This window comes from Octopus bimaculoides, chromosome Z (genome assembly GCF_046866305.1).
Source record: "Octopus bimaculoides isolate indiv1 chromosome Z, ASM4686630v1, whole genome shotgun sequence".
Classification (NCBI taxonomy): Eukaryota; Metazoa; Mollusca; class Cephalopoda; order Octopoda; family Octopodidae; genus Octopus; species Octopus bimaculoides.
The window spans coordinates 51,742,197-51,759,618 of NC_142944.1; the positions used below are offsets into that span (position 1 = coordinate 51,742,197).

Genomic DNA, 17,422 nt, shown 5'->3' on the forward strand with positions numbered 1-17,422 from the left:
CGGGTCTCTATTAAATAAGTACCAGTTATACACTGGAGTCAATGTAATCAACTTAAACCCTCCCTTAAAATTTCAGGCCTTGTACCTATAGTAAAAAGGATTATTTATAAGTGATACCAAAAATTTTTCCAATCTTCTCTTTTGTTACATTGATATATATATATATATATATATATATATATATATATATATATATATATATATACATATATATATATATTTGTTTTGCAAGATTTTTGATGTGAAATCGTGTGTTGAAACAGATGTTGTTGTACTTGCCAGTTTAGCCAATAAAAACACACGCACTGTATATTTGGTGTTAATTTGCTTCAGCTTTATATTACATTAATCTTAATCTTATTTCGGCCAGAGTTCTTTCGTCACACTTCTGTGACCTCATCAGTGGTCCTTTGTTTCCTTCTTTCTTATGTGTGTCTCACCTTGCTAACTATCAGCCATTTTGTATTTTGTATTCCTATTGTATGTGCCTACGCATGCGTGTCCTTCAATGTGTCTGTGTCTTTTGTAAGTGCATGTGTGTATGGGGAGTGTCTGTATCACCTATATTCTCTGTTAATACGTGTTCGTTTGTATTTGTTTTTATTTATTTATTTGTTCATGTGTGTGTTTTTTTTTTGTTTTTTTTGTGTGTTTAATTAAATTTTGTTAACATATGTAGTATTTAATTCCATTTGTTTATCTATGTATTGTATTATACTTTGTTCATATTATTATTGGTTTATGGGTAACATGTTGTCACATGCTGTGGTTTGTGGTTTGTTAGTGGTGTGTGTTAGTGTTCCATTCTAGTTTCCTATTCAGGCTAGGTTTCTCTTCTATTATGTGTGTAGCTTCAGTAATTTGTCTAAGTGCTGCATCACTGCTATGTGTAGATAAGATTTTAATTTCTATGTTGTTGATTGAGCCTCTATGTTCTTGCTCAGCGTGCTGGTACAGAACTGATGAGTTCTTCCCTTCCTTAAGTTCCCTCCAATGTTCGTTTGCCCGCTCCCCTATGCTCCTTGCTGTTTCGCCTACATATGTCATTGTCTTATTTCTGCATCGTCCCTCTGTACATCTTATACTATAGACCACATTTCTGGTTTTGCAGTTCGTTTGTGGGCTAAATCTACATACGATACAGTTCCTATCAGTGCAGGGGGTTCTACTGAAAGGGTATGTTCTACTGATAAGGGATTTAATAGGGTTGCCTGGCCTTTCAACAACCTTAATTCTTAGCTTAAGTTTGTCTAGGGCCCTTCTAAAGCGGTACACCAGTTCGCCTCTAGGGGTGGTGTCGACGAACATGACGCTCTGGTACTTGTGGCTATCATACCATGAGCTTGCCTTCCCTATTTTCTTCTTAGTCCTTTCTATGGTGTTCCATGATTTGCTCCTATAGAGTGGGCAAATCCCATTCCTATTGTTGCGTTTGATTGTTTCAAACTTCTTCATAGGTCCTTTGTATACCCTGATCCTAGACAAACTTAAGCTAAGAATTAAGGTTGTTGAAAGGCCAGGCAACCCTATTAAATCCCTTATCAGTAGAACATACCCTTTCAGTAGAACCCCCTGCACTGATAGGAACTGTATCGTATGTAGATTTAGCCCACAAACGAACTGCAAAACCAGAAATGTGGTCTATAGTATAAGATGTACAGAGGGACGATGCAGAAATAAGACAATGACATATGTAGGCGAAACAGCAAGGAGCATAGGGGAGCGGGCAAACGAACATTGGAGGGAACTTAAGGAAGGGAAGATCTCATCAGTTCTGTACCAGCACGCTGAGCAAGAACATAGAGGCTCAATCAACAACATAGAAATTAAAATCTTATCTACACATAGCAGTGATGCAGCACTTAGACAAATTACTGAAGCTACACACATAATAGAAGAGAAACCTAGCCTGAATAGGAAACTAGAATGGAACACTAACACACACCACTAACAAACCACAAACCACAGCATGTGACAACATGTTACCCATAAACCAATAATAATATGAACAAAGTATAATACAATACATAGATAAACAAATGGAATTAAATACTACATACGTTAACAAAATTTAATTAAACACACAAAAAAAACAAAAAAAAACACACACATGAACAAATAAATAAATAAAAACAAATACAAACGAACACGTATTAACAGAGAATATAGGTGATACAGACACTCCCCATACACACGTGCACTTACAAAAGACACAGACACATTGAAGGACCGCATGCGTAGACACATACAATAGGAATACAAAATACAAAATGGCTGATAGTTAGCAAGGTGAGACACACATAAAAAAGAAGGAAACAAAGGACCACTGATGAGGTCACAGAAGTGTGATGAAAGAACTCTGGCCGAAATAAGATTAAGATTAATGTAATATAAAGCTGAAGCAAATTAACACCAAATATACAGTGCGTGTGTTTTTATTGGCTAAACTGGCAATATGACCATCCCCAAGCACAACAATATATATATATATATATATATATATATATATATATATATATATCATCATCATCATCATCATCATCATTTAACATCCACTTTCCATGCTAGCATGGGTTGGACGATTTGACTGAGGACTGGCAAACCAGATGGCTGCACCAGGCTCCAATCTGATCTGGCACAGTTTCTACAACTGGATGCCCTTCCTAATACCAACCACTCCGAGAGTGTAATGGGTGCTTTTATGTGCCACCGGCACGAAAGCCAGTCATGTGGGACTGGCAAACGGCCACGCTCAAAATGGTGTATTTTATGTGCCACCTGCACAAGAGCAAGTCCAGCAGCACTGGCAACAATCTCACTCGAATGTCTTTTCACATGTCACTGGCACAAGTGCCAGGAAGGCGACACTGGTAACAATCACACTTGAATGGTGCTATTTGAGCGTGATTGTTACCAGCATCGCCTTCCTGGCACATATATATCATATATATATATATATATATATATATATATATATATATATATATATATATACTAGCATTGAAGCCACCCTTTGGGCAGCATTCAAGCTGGCTCCTACGGAGGGCACTTTTGAGGCCTTCAGGATCCATTTTCCATGTTTTTTTTTCTTTTCATTTTATTCTGACGATGAAAATTTGCAACACTTCCACAGAGTTATATGTACTTCCAAACTCTCTGTAGTAATTAATTCCCTTCATATCTTTAGACTTGAACCTCCATTCGTTCTAAGCAAGTGAAATGTAAGACTATCACAACTATCATAATTTTTCCATCATTTCACCATTTCTGAAAAAAATATTAAAAATGAGATTGAGATTAAATGAATAGGATCCATTTCATCTCAATCTCATTCTATCTTTTGTTACAAATCTTTAGGGGGATACTGTAACCGGAACAGGAAGATTAGTTTTCCACCTAGACATAAGTTTCATAAACTACAAAATATAAATATCCACACTGACACACTTGAAACATACCTGTTATAAATCTTTATCTCGATTTGAATGTACGTGAAGGTATTTAGAATCCCCAAACCTATTTCTGCAAATGTACTAAGAACTGATGCTGATCATAGTTTAATCAATAAGCATAGGAGCGATTTAAATGCAGTAAAAATAGGGAGATCAGTGGGGCCCCATTTAAGTGGCCCTTCAGAAATTGAACCTCCTTACGATACTCCCTGAGGGTTCATGGTATGAAATTCCTTGTCACTGCTCCGATTTGGTCACCAGTGCCATGTATTTAGTTTAAAATGCAGTAAAACAGGGTGGTCAGTGGGGCCTCACTTATGCGGCCTTTAAAAAAATAGACCCCCTTAGGACATCCACTGGGATTAGGGGAGTTGCTGGTTTGAGTTTCGTTGTCTTTGCATTAACAGTCTAGGAGGAGTTAACGAACATAAAAATGTAACAGACAGAAACATCACTCAGATTTATTTAGAGATATTTCTTTATATGTATGTGTGTGTGATCATCATCATTTAATGTCCATTTTTTATGCATGGGTTGGATGGTTTGACTGTTGCTGGCCAGTTGGGGAGCTGTTCAAACTCTAATTGTCTGTTGTGACATGGTTTCTGCAGCTGGGTACCCTTCCTAATGCCAACCACTTTACAAAGTGTACTTGGTGCTTTTTACACTCACTAGCACAAGTGCATCTTTGCTGTACCAGAATGAGTGCATTTTACATGGCATTGGGACCTGTAAAGGACATGCCTGAATGTATAGATGATCACAATTCTACTTAGCTTGATGTGTCTTCTCAAGCACAGTAAATCACCCTAACTTCCAGTCGTTGTCATTTCCTCAGCCAGGTCCAGCATCTGAAAAAGGGGTGGCACTTTTGGGTCTGCTGTAGGCAATATGTGTTTTTTGTGGAGTCTGGAGGCGACAAACAGAAGGGCCGCCCTAGGTGGCACAGACTCTAGCTACACTAGTGCTCATGTCTTCCTAGGTCTACCCCTACTACAGATTCCCTCCTCAATTAGAGCTCAGTACTTCTTTACGCAACTATCCTCATCTATACACATCGCATGGCAAAACCAAGGCAGTCCTCTCTCTTGCACACAGATATATATATATATATATATCAATGTATCTCTGTATCAACCAGATTATCAAATGTTGTTATACACTACAGGTCACAATGTGCTTCTAATTCTTTCTTGGCTGTGACCTTCTCTGACCACAATCAGTATTCAGTGATCATGTCATTTGCTCTGCTCTGTTTTTGAATTACTTCATTTTGGATCTGCTCTTGCAGTGATATTCCTATTGGGCAAGTGAAATCGTAATTGAACCATACTCGATGACTGGCACCGCACCAGTGGAGCACTAACAGCCCTGTCCGAGCGTGTTCATTGCTAGAGCAGCTGTCTGGCTTCCGTGCTAGTGGTCCGTAAATAGCACCATTAGAGCGTAATTGTTACTAGCGTTGCCTTCTAGCACTTGTGCTGGTGGCACATTATAAAATCATTCGAGTGAGGTCATTGCCAGTGCCGCTGGACTGGCTCCCGTGCAGGTGGCACATAAAAAATACCTTTTTGAGCATGGCCATTGCCAGTACCATTAGGAAGGGCATCCAGCTGTAGAAACTCTGCCAAATCGGATTGGAGCCTGGTGCAGCCATCTGGTTCACCAGTCCTCAGTCAAATCGTCCAACCCATGCTAGCATGGAAAGCGGACCTTAAACAATGATGATGATAACAACATGGGTCTTTCCATGGCTATTTATGTTGTAGCCAATTGATGTTCTTCCCTCTTCATAATGCCCACATCTCACTTGCACACACACACACACACACACACACACACACACACACACACATGATGATAGTGATTGTGTTCAGATTTATTGTTCAAAGATATGTATTTCGTTTTCTCCACCTTTCCCCACTCCTCCCTCCTTTCCTTCCTGCTGATCCAAGTCTCCCCCCCCCCCCCATCATTATCTTTCACTTTTTCTGTTTGTCTTATATCTTTTTCATCTGTCCTATTTTATTACAGGAAAATGATTCCAAGAGAATTCGAGCAATAAAAAAAGCAAATGACCAACGTGAACTGAAGAGAAGCAAAATGAGAGAGATAGCAAAGTAAGCATACTAACGCAACAGCTGCTGTTGGGCCTTTTGGGTGAATTTAGTAGACAGAAACTGAAAATAGCCCGTTGTGTATGCGCGCACATGTGTGTGTGTGTATTTTTGAGTAACTATGTAGATTGCTCCGCAGGAATCTGCCCTACCCTATCTCTTTCATAGTAACGCCCTCATCTAGCATGAAGCTGATTCACCATCTACCCCAGGGCTTGTAGTCATGTGAATTCCATGGTGTCCTCAACAGTGTGGATTTGGTAGACAGAAATTGAAAGAAGTCCATTGTGTGTATAAGTATGTATGTATGTACATATGTGTATATATATATATATATATATATATATATATATATATATATATATATTTATATATATATATATATATATATGGCGTTGGGAAGGGCATCCAGCTGTAGAAACTCTGCCAAATTAGATTGGAGCCTGGTGTTGCCATCCGGTTTCACCAGTCCTCAGTCAAATCGTCCAACCCATGCTAGCATGGAAAGCGGACGTTAAACGATGATGATGATATATATATAAATATATATATATATATCATCATCATTTAAAATCCTCCTTCCATGCTGGCATGGATTGATGGCTCAGCAGAAGCTGGCCAAGCAGAAGACTACACCAGGCTACAGTGTCTGTTTTGGAAGGGTTTTTTATGACTGGATGCCTTTCCTAACACCAACCACTCCACAGAGTGGATTGAGTGCTTTCTGTATGGAAAAAAAAGTCAAGGTAGAAAATGCTAAAATAATTTTATAAAAACATTTCAGTACCGGTTTCAGTCATTGAGACTTTTTCAACTGTAAGTATGGGAAAGAATTAAGTTTTGGAAAAATTAAAAGAAAAGTTTTTTAAAAGAATATTCAAAATACAAGGGGCATTTTCCTTGTTTCTGCCTGTCTCTGTCTCTCTTGTTTACTCTTGTGGGTTCGAGGTCATTGTGAATTCTTGGCAGGGAAGAAGAAAAAGAAGAAGAAGAAGGAGAAGGAGGAGGGGGAGAAGAAGAATGCAGGAATGCCATGATAGTAGTAGGATGTTAAATGGTCAAGTGCCCTGAAAGCGACTTGTGGATGGTAGTAGTGATTGAATTCTTGAGACATCTCTTTTGAATGTTTTGTGTCCATGTTATTCTAAACAGGAATAGTGGTAAAGTTAGGAAAGAGGTGGTGGAGAGGAAGAAGAAGAAGAAGGAGAAAGAGAAGGGAGAATAAGAAGGAATGTAGGTGGTATGATGTTAAATGGTCAAGTGACCTAAAAGTGGCTCGTTATGGATTATAGGAGTGATTGGGACTGTTTTTTAATGAATTCTTGGGAATCTCTTGAATGTATCATTTTTAATATTTGCGTGTGTGTTTGTGTCATTCTAAGGCCGTGGTGGATATGTCGTTTGTTGTAGATGTGTTCAAAAGGGGTCTGTATTTTGTAATAAAGAGAGTCTCTTTACTGAATTGGTAGAGGGAAAAATTCTGAAGCTTGGATTTTTGTTATTGGTGCAAATGTCAATGTGTTGGCTGAATGCAATTTTCCTGTTTTGGGGAATTTTGATCTGGAATCTGTACAGAGCCATCCTTTTACGTAGACTGTTTTTTGTTTGGCCTATGTATTGCTCTTGACACCCAGAGCAGGTTAGTGCATATATCAGGTTCTCCGAAGCACATGTGACGTTGCTTTTCACTGTGAAACGTTGTCCCTGTTTGAAGGAGAACTCTGATCCCTCAATTAAATTGACACATATCCCACTGTTGGGTCTTCTGCATTTTTTTACTGATTTTTCATAGATTTGGGTTGTCTCTTGCTTTTTATAATGGTGTGTGTTTGGAGGATTAAGTTCATTCTGTGGTCCTTTTTTAGCAGGGGAATGTTTTGAAGGATGGTGTCGAAGGCTTCATTGTTAAGAGGGGGGGTGGAGATGTATGGTAGGGCTTTTGGTTGTAAATCCTTCTTTAATTTGGGATGTCTGAGTTCGTGGATGCTTAGTTGAAGGACACATTGAAAGAATATGTCAATTAGATTTGTCTTTGAACTAGAACCTGATGAATCATCCACAAAGTTACAGCCTTTGTAGATGCAAAACTATTGGTCACTCAATGACCAGGCATTAATTTTATCCTTTAATATACAGAGTTGGCCAAAGTCACCTGAAATAAATCAAAACCCATTTAATTTCAAGATTAAAACAAAAATTATTTCATATGAGACTTTGCTAATAAATAGACAAATGTTGAAAAAAAAATGGTGATTTTTAACTCACGGCATCCAATTATTAAACATTCATAATTGGAATGAATAAATAAAATTGAATATTAAGTATTTATGGAATTTTGATTTACTGTCAGGTGACTTTTGTCCAACCCTGTGTGTATATACTTATATATACATACATGTACACATACATATAATTATATATATATGCATATACATACATAACAGGCTTCTTTCAGTTTCCATCTGCCAACTCCACTCATAAGGCTTTGGTTTTGTCCAAAATGCCATGCAGTGTGGCTGAACCTGTAACCACTTGGTTAACAAGCAAATTTCTTAACCAATACTTCTGAAAACACTGGTCTGCATGATTTTTTATTGACTGTATGGTATCTTTTTTGAAATATATATGATAAATAGTAATTTATGGGTTTTTTTTTTATTCATCTCTATCACATCAGATTCTCAAGTTATACAGAAACATTACTTTTCTCTCTCTCTGTATAAAGTATATTATCAAGAAAATGTTTACCATATATTGACTTAAATATTAAATCTAATGTATTTTTCTTTATTTTCAGATTGTGAATGTGTCTAGAGGCCGCATAAGTTTACCAGACATTTTGCTAAGTCTGTGGGCAATTCACCCCTTCAGATTCCTGGAGTAATATTGCTCCTTTGTTGAAGCGCTGCTATTTAGCTTATTTTGGCTGAAAACTGGGAGACCAGGGCAAGCCATTTGCACCTCACAAACCTTGCAAGAGTTGCATTAGTAAACTCCAAATGTGGTTCATTGGAAAACTGAAATGTATGCCCTTTGGAGTAACAATGGTATAGCAGGAGCAGATGAACCACCATGATGACTGCTATTTCTGTATGACTAAAGTAGCTGGATTCAACAAGAAGACTAAGGATTACATAATATGCTCAAATATTCTGTCAGCAATAAGGCCTGTTCCACACTCATGATATTCCTGTACCTGTGCCACCTGTGAGACATGGGGAATTTCATCAGAGTTTAATACTAGTGATACTAATGAGATGGAAGTAGACTATGAACCACCAACAAATGACAATCCCAAACTTTTCAACCAAGTTGAGATCAGTGACTTGGTGAGAGACCTTTACCATCCAAAAGAAAGTGCATAGTTACTTGACTCTCAACTGAAAGAACACAGGCTTCTAGCTGCTGGAACAACATTCACTTGGTATCATCATCGTGAAGCAAAATTCACTCAGTTCTTTGAGAAACGGGATTCTTCAGTTTTATGTTCAAATATTTCTGGCCTTATTGAACACATGGAGATGTCATACAAAGCAGATGAATGGAGGTGCTTCGTTGATTCTTCTAGCAGAAGTTTAAAGGCTGTTCTTCTCTACAATGGCAACACAGCTGCATCTATACCAATTGGCCACAGTGTCCAAATGTTAGAAACTTATGAAAATATGAAGTCACTAATAACTGCCGTCAAGTACCATAATCACAGTTTTCTCATTTGTAGTAATTTAAAAGTTATTGCTGTCCTAGAAGGTCTTCAAGGGGATATGCCAAATGTCTCTGTTTCCTTTGTCTTTGAGATGGTTGGGCAGACAGCCAGCACTATGAACAAAAAGACTGGTCACCAAGAACCAGCTTCTTACCTGAAAATTACAATGTGAAAGCTGTGCCACTAGGTGACCCCCAAGAAAATTTTGCTGCAATCTTCCACGTCAAATTAGGGCTTATGAAAAATTTTGTGAAGGCTCTGAACCAGAATGGAGCTGCTTTCAAGTACCTGGAGTCAAAGTTTCTTCAGATAAGTGAAGGCAAACATTTTGAGGAAGCATTAGCAGGTGTCAAGGTGAATGCCTGATTTTCCTTCAAGCAGATTGTCCAAAACTTCTTGGGAAATATCCATTCCCCAGAATATGAAAAAATGATCCAAGACCCGATATCAAGTTTCCAAAAACTTGTGTCAAGAATGAGTGTCAAGATGCACTTTTAGCACTCACATTTTGACTATTTTCCCAAGAAGAAATGTGAGGACTACAGTGAGGAACAAGGAGAAAGATTCCATCAGTATATTTTCACCATGGAAACTCAATACCAGGGCAAATGGAATGTCAGCATGATGGCAGATTACTGCTGGTCATTGAAACATAATGGTCCGGATGCACAGCACAAGTGGAATTCAAGGCGGTCCTCCTTCCTTTGAATCAATATGTAGGCTAACCATTTGGAACACATTTTTCTTACATTCATTTGATTTGATGTTGATGATTCGTGATTCATTTCATAATGAACATGAGTCATTTCGTGTTCTTGAAACTAACAAAATATGCTTTTCCATGGTTATTTGCTTCGTTTAATAAAGTAATAATTTATATCAAAAATGCAAAATTTTTATAATCATTAATTTATATTTTATTGAAAACCCTTATGTGATAGAGCAAAATGGTTTAGACATCTGAAATCAGCAACTCAGGAATATGTGAGATCATATCCATGAATAAAAATAAAAATAAAATATTCCCAAATGCAGACCAGTGAAATGATTAACAATAACAGCAAGCAGGAATACTGTACTCTCGTTCTGTTATACATCATGGAAACTGGCTAAGATCTTGTCTAATGACCCTGTAGGCTTATGACTGACTTGATGTGTTAGACACTCCACCACCACTCACACTGCCACCATTTTCAAAACCATTTTGCCTTTTCATTGTTGTATTTTTTTTTGCTATATTTATATTACTTATTTTATTTATTCCCATTTCTCTTTTTAAGATTTCAAGATGATTTACGGAATCTGATCATTGTAAATAACCAACTGAAAAAGAGGCAGAAACTTTATCACAAATTTTGCTTATTCATGCAAAAGATCTTAAATTCTTGTGATGAATTCCATGAGATCAGAGATATTATTGCAAGATATGATACCTTAATTTCAACATATACTGTAAGATATAGTTCTTTTTATTGAATTTTGCTATAAGACATTTTAAAGAAAGAAAACTATTTATTGCAGGTTTATAGCGGAGTTGTTGATGCTGTTGTTGTTTGGTTGTGTAGTGTGACACAAGAAGCCAGCGTGATTTTGTATGAGATCTCGCCGGCAGCTATTACCATGTCCGAGACAAGAGCGAGATCTTGCCTACAACCATTTGCCATGCGCGAGACCGCAGCGAGACTCTTGTCGGCAACAACTATTTAAGCAGGAATATTAAGGCATTCACTCTCTCTCTTCCTTCTTGCTTACGCTGAGAAACACTGCAAGTTGGCAGCTCACAATGGATTCTTATCCTGCTCTAACTTCACCAGTTATCTCCAGAGGTACACATGAGTGAAGAAATAACGAACCACATGATGCCATAAAGATGGTCACTGGGAATGAGTCACATGAATGAGAACTAAAATAAACAACCATTGAATTCCATCTGCGTGTAAGCTTCTTCTTTGAGTTCCAGATCCTAAGACTACAGAAAATAATTGTAATGGAAGAAGGGTGGTACTCCACAGGTATCATGAACCTTCAATTCCATTATAGCTGCTGGTCAGTGCTGACCAAACAGACTTATGATGAAATATGTCCTGGCCATGAGAATCTCAGCCTCTTGTTTGTGATCCTTTACAGAGTCTCTGATCCTGATGGAATAGAAGGAGGAATGCTTGCATCAGAGCAGTGCGTTGGCTTACAGTGGGATTTGGATTCTCACCTACACAAGGAGCCGGGAAGAAATATGGCAAGCTTCCCTCTATTCTACTACATTGGATTAGTGCTATTTTATTGACACAATTAAACTTACACACACACACACACACACACACACCACCAAATCTAACTACTGCTACTAACCTGTCAACACTACTCCTTTACACATAAACACAAAGAAACACACACACAGATAATACTACTACTACTACACACTCACACACACACATGCACGCATGTGCTCGTACACACACACACTCACATACACACATGCATGCTCACACACACACTGGCAATTTTTGCACTCTCCTGCCTTCAAAACCCACTTTCTCTACATCTCTCTACTTCCAGTCTTTTCAGCCATGTAACAACATACTTGCTTGCTTTTCTCGGAGTATTCTTTCCCTTCTCTCCAGAACTTCCCTTTTTCCTCTTTCTGATGAAGAGCCATGCTTGAAACGTCACCCCTGCCTCTTCGTTTTTCCCTCTTAAACTGAGCCTCAATCTAAGACATTCACTGTGTACACCCTTTTGACTTTTGTTCTTTTGTTTTAATTTTTGATTTGCCTCACATACATGCATGCATACATACATACACACACACATACATGCATGCATGCATACATACATACATACATACGTACATACATACATACATACATAACATATATACATACATGATGCTGTAGCTAGGACACTCTATAATGAAATCTATCAGAAGGATAACCCCAAGGACAAAGAAATAAGAACTCATAATATGGTAGAAGCCACACTGAAAAGGAATACTGGTGGAATGTTCCAGTGAAGACTTCAATAACATGTAAACACAACAGATCTGATATAATGATTTGGGATAGAGAAGAGAAACTGTGCACAGTTGTGGAAATTTGCTGCCCGACGGGTGTTAGCATAAAGCTGAAGATCAGTGAAAAAGAGAACACCTATGCTGAACTATTGAGAAATCTGCAGTTACTCTATCCAGATTACAAGTTCAGGTTTATACCTGTAATTATTGGGGCTGTGGGATATGTAACACACTGCCTAAAAATCAACCTTGAGAAATTAGGGTTCTCAAAACCAAAAAAGAGAAAGCTGATTCAAAGACTACAGATCCATACCATCACTGGAACTGTAAAAGTTTATAAAACATTTATCATTTAAATATATATGAACATGTCTAGATGTGTAATGCATGAGAATACATACATAAATACTCACTCATACATCCTCACATACATACATACATGATGATGGCTGTCCACTCGTGACCAAGGAAGACCATTGCCGACCTTCAGGAACATTCTGCGCTCCAGTACCAACTTACATTTTGCATTTACGGCTCTGTTGGTGACTAATGAGCCCTGCTCTTGACAAGCACACACGACCACAAACATTGCAGATTAAGCTTTCCCCATTCACTATACGAGCCGTGCACTTTCGCACAGCTCGCTTAAATACATACATACATACTCACATACTTACATACATACATACACATACATATACACACATTCACATTCATACAAACATACATACATACAGCATGAGTTTCAGTGCCACTTCAACATTCATCAAAATCAGGCTGTTCCCACCCATAACACAATTTTACATTGGGTGAATGCGCTTCATACACGAGGTACACTAATGAATAGGAGACAGGTGGGGGTGCCACAAACAGTACAGACCCCGGAAAATGTAGAATGCATCAGAAAGCTTTGATACAGAGTACGAATCACTCTGCTCAGAGTCATTCCACTTGGCATTGGTAATCGATTGGTAAGGCGTATTTTGCATGAAGACCTACATTTCCACCTGTACAAATTGGTCATTGGGCAACAGTTGAAACCATGATGGTATGCACAGTGGCTTAACTTTGCACATCAGATGGAAGTAATTTTCGAGGTAAATGGCAACCTCATCTTGTTAATGAGTGATGAAGCTCTACAAAACCAAATAGTCCAGAAACAAGAAACAGCAAGATCTCCAGCTTTGCAGTGAAGTGGGTGCTATTTTGGAATATTTTTCTCCTGATGTTATGAAGAGCATCCAGCTATAGAAACCAAATTAAATCAGACTGGAACATGCTGCAGCTCTCTGGCTTGCTAGCTCTGGTCAAACCATCCAACCCATGCCAGCATGGAAGATGGACATTAAAGGATGATAATGATGATGATGATGATGATGATGTATCTAAACAAAGACAAGGGATCTCTAACTCTCAGCTGCCGTATGGCCTTTGGCTATACTGAGTCCATTTGTCCTTTGACAGGTTTTATTTTTCATCCTGTAGGTTATCTAATAGAGACTACTCTCCGTGTCAAGTAGACTTGGTAGGATTGCTCACCAATTTAGTTGCCAATGGCCTGAACATCTGACAGTTGTACTGGATTCCATGTTACCACAGAACCAAGAGGTTCTGACATACATACATACATACATGCATACATACATACATACATACATACATACATACATACATACATACATACATACATACATACATATATATATATTTGAAGAAAAGCAACAAAAATTCATTAGGTTATAGCAGTACGTACGTTTCGTACAAACTTCATTTATTTATGTAGTGAGAACACCACATACGATGTGCAATGAAAATGTACTCCTCAGCTGCATAATGGAAGTTCATTTTAGAAAGTCATTTTGTAGATGTGTGCAAATATAAGAGTAGGAGATGAAGAAAATACCATCTTGACTGGTATTTTCTTCATCTCCTACTCTTGTATTTGCACACATCTACAAAATGACTTTCTAAAATGAACTTCCATTATGCAGCTGAGGAGTATATTTTCATTGCACATCTTATGTAGTGTTCTCACTACATAAATAAATGAAGTTTGTACGAAACGTACGTACTGCTATAACCTAATGAATTCTTGTTGCTTTTCTTCAAATTTTATTCACCAAATCTCTTGAGTTTGTTTTTGGTTTTTACCCTACCAAATTCTGGTGCCTCAAACATTTTAAGTACCACATATAATCTTTTGATTAAATCTATATTATATATATATATATATATATTTACACATTCACACATTCATATATATATATATATATATATATATATATATACATACATACATACATACACACATAGATATTTATCAGCATTATGAAACCATTGGTGCTAACTTTGTGCTTGTAAAATGATTGAATGCATACCCCCTCCTCTCCATATATATATATATATATGTATATATAATTATTCGCATGTAACTTCTACTGTTGCTGAATATATGTATGTATGTATGTATGTATGTATGTATGTATGTATGTATATATGGATGGATGGTTGGATGGATGGATGGATGAATGGATGGATGGATGGGAATTTTTGTCTGTCTGTCTGTTACCATCTTAGTGCCTAAAGCAGCAAACCAAAATTCATGAAACTTTGCATATATCATCATCGTTTAACGTCCGCTTTCCATGCTAGCATGGGTTGGACGATTTGACTGAGGACTGGTGAAACCGGATGGCAACACCAGGCTCCAATCTAATTTGGCAGAGTTTCTACAGCTGGATGCCCTTCCTAATGCCAACCACTCAGAGAGTGTAGTGGGTGCTTTTACGTGTCACCCGCACGAAAACGGCCACGCTCGAAATGGTGTCTTTTATGTGCCACCTGCACAATATGTTACATTAATATCCAGTTTGATAATAGGCTAATTGGATTTCAATAAAAATATATAATGTACCTCCCAGGGACATTGGGTGAATTATATGATAAAATGAGAAGGTTGCAAAAAGTATTAGTGTGAGGGAAAGATAGTAACAGAGTGAGGATGACTTACATCAGTGAAGGTGAGAACGTCGGTGGCAATGGAATAGTAACATTAATACAGCTGTCATATACATGCGATGCTGCATACATACTTTTGTAAATACATAGATACAACACACACACACACACACACAGGTGTGTGTGAGGAATACGTAGCTTTAAGGAAAGAGGGATCAGTGGCTTTTCTGCTGTCCATCGCAAAGAAACACTCACACAGACACACACACACACATGCATATATATATATATATATATATACATATGTACATACATACATGTCTACTTTACATTTTAAATTTGTAATTACCTGTGTGTACGTTTGTAAATGTGTGTGTGTGTAGATGTTCTATAATTGTCTGTCTCCCTACTTTTGTAGGGTCTTCCCTGTTGCTGTCACATATTGTGAGATTTTAAAATTACATCAAAATTTCCAAATTTGGTATATTGAAATAATTTTCCACATTAAATCCAATTTTGTTATCTATTTATTCCAGAAAAATTGCAGAAAAATGTTACTGAGGTTTAAAATTTAATTGATTTTACCTTATCAGAAAACAGGATTTGGAAGCTGGCATTTTGTGCATGATAGCTGTCTATCACAAAATAAAAGCAAAATCATTAGGAGAAGGAATTTTTATTAAACAAACAAAAGCAAAGCTTTACAACAAAAAAATTGTAAGAATTTCTGAAGTTTTAATGAATAAAGTCATGTGAAACAGTTGAACAGACATGTAAACAATTTTAAAAGGAAGAAATCCTCAACAAAACTTTTTGTCGAAAAATTGCACAAATCTATCCTGATCAAGAGGCTTATCTTTTGGGGAAGACATACTCTGACATTAGATAAAAATTTATGTAAGATATTCTATTGTAAAAATTGCCTGGTAACGATGGGCTTTTCAGCTTAAAATATGTATGTATGCATGTATGTATGTATGTATGTATGTATGTATGCATGTATATATATCTATGTTTGTCTATCTATCTATCTATCTATCTATCTATCTATCTATCTATCTATATATATATATATATATATATATATATATATACACATACACACACACATACATACATACATATATATATGTATGTGTGTGTGCATATATATGTATATATATATGTATGTATGTATATATATATATAAATAGATAGATATATGTGTGTGTGTGTATATATATATATATATATATATATATACATATACACACACACGCACATATATATATACATATATATATATATATATACATATATATATATATATATATATATATATATATATATATATATATATATATATATAGGGAGAATTGTTTCTTACATCTGTAAAAATAGCTTATTAATGAGCACTGTTTATAATATTCTCCCTGATGAGATTGATACATTATTCCACATTATTCTTCCTCTCGGATTAATGTTAATGTATCAATTGAAACATATGTCAGTGATATGGTGACATAAATGATTTAAACAACATCTTGTGCATTTGTCTCCATTTTACATTACTCATATATATATATATATATATATATATATATATATATATATAGGCCAGCATGGAAGATGGACATTAAATGATGATGATGATATATGTATATGTAGTGTGTGTGTGTGTGTTTTGTACATATATATATATATATATATGTATGTGTTTTTTTTTTCAGGATTTACTTGAGACTGAAAGAAAACATCAAGACTTAATTGAAGCTATTAAAATAAAGATTCATAGTGTCACTGAAGTGAGTTCTTCAATTTTATTTCTCCAAAGTATCGTCATCACTATTAGTGTTATTTTTGTACATCTGTTTGTCCCTGTTGTCATTGATTTGAGAATCCCGTCATTGTCTTTCTTGCTGTTTTTTCTTTCTTTTCCAAAATTTTCATAGTTAGATGTCCTTCCTCTTGATAATGATCATGTAACTTGGAAACGGTAGATTTTATTATTCCACAGGCACCAGAACTACTGTCTACAGCAAGATTAGCTCTTTAGCATTCAGACCATTCTGTCAAATGTAATGCTAATTAATTCACATTGTTTTGAATAGATCATGCATTATCTCGTAGCTATAACATTCCATTGATGTGGTTTTTTATTTTTCAAATGACATTCTAAGGTAGGTGTGAGAGGCTGGATTTC

General features: G+C 36.6%; 1 protein-coding gene across 1 annotated transcript in view; it reads left to right on the plus strand.

The window, feature by feature from the left end:
• LOC106871266 (coiled-coil domain-containing protein 42 homolog) overlaps window positions 1-17,422 on the plus strand; it is a 56,073-nt gene that overhangs the window by 24,633 nt on the left and 14,018 nt on the right. Inside the window, exons 4-6 of the mRNA XM_014917630.3 lie at window positions 5,487-5,572; window positions 10,553-10,724; window positions 16,950-17,024. Of these exons, the coding sequence (XP_014773116.1) occupies window positions 5,487-5,572; window positions 10,553-10,724; window positions 16,950-17,024 (333 nt within the window). The remainder of the gene's footprint in view (window positions 1-5,486; window positions 5,573-10,552; window positions 10,725-16,949; window positions 17,025-17,422) is intronic.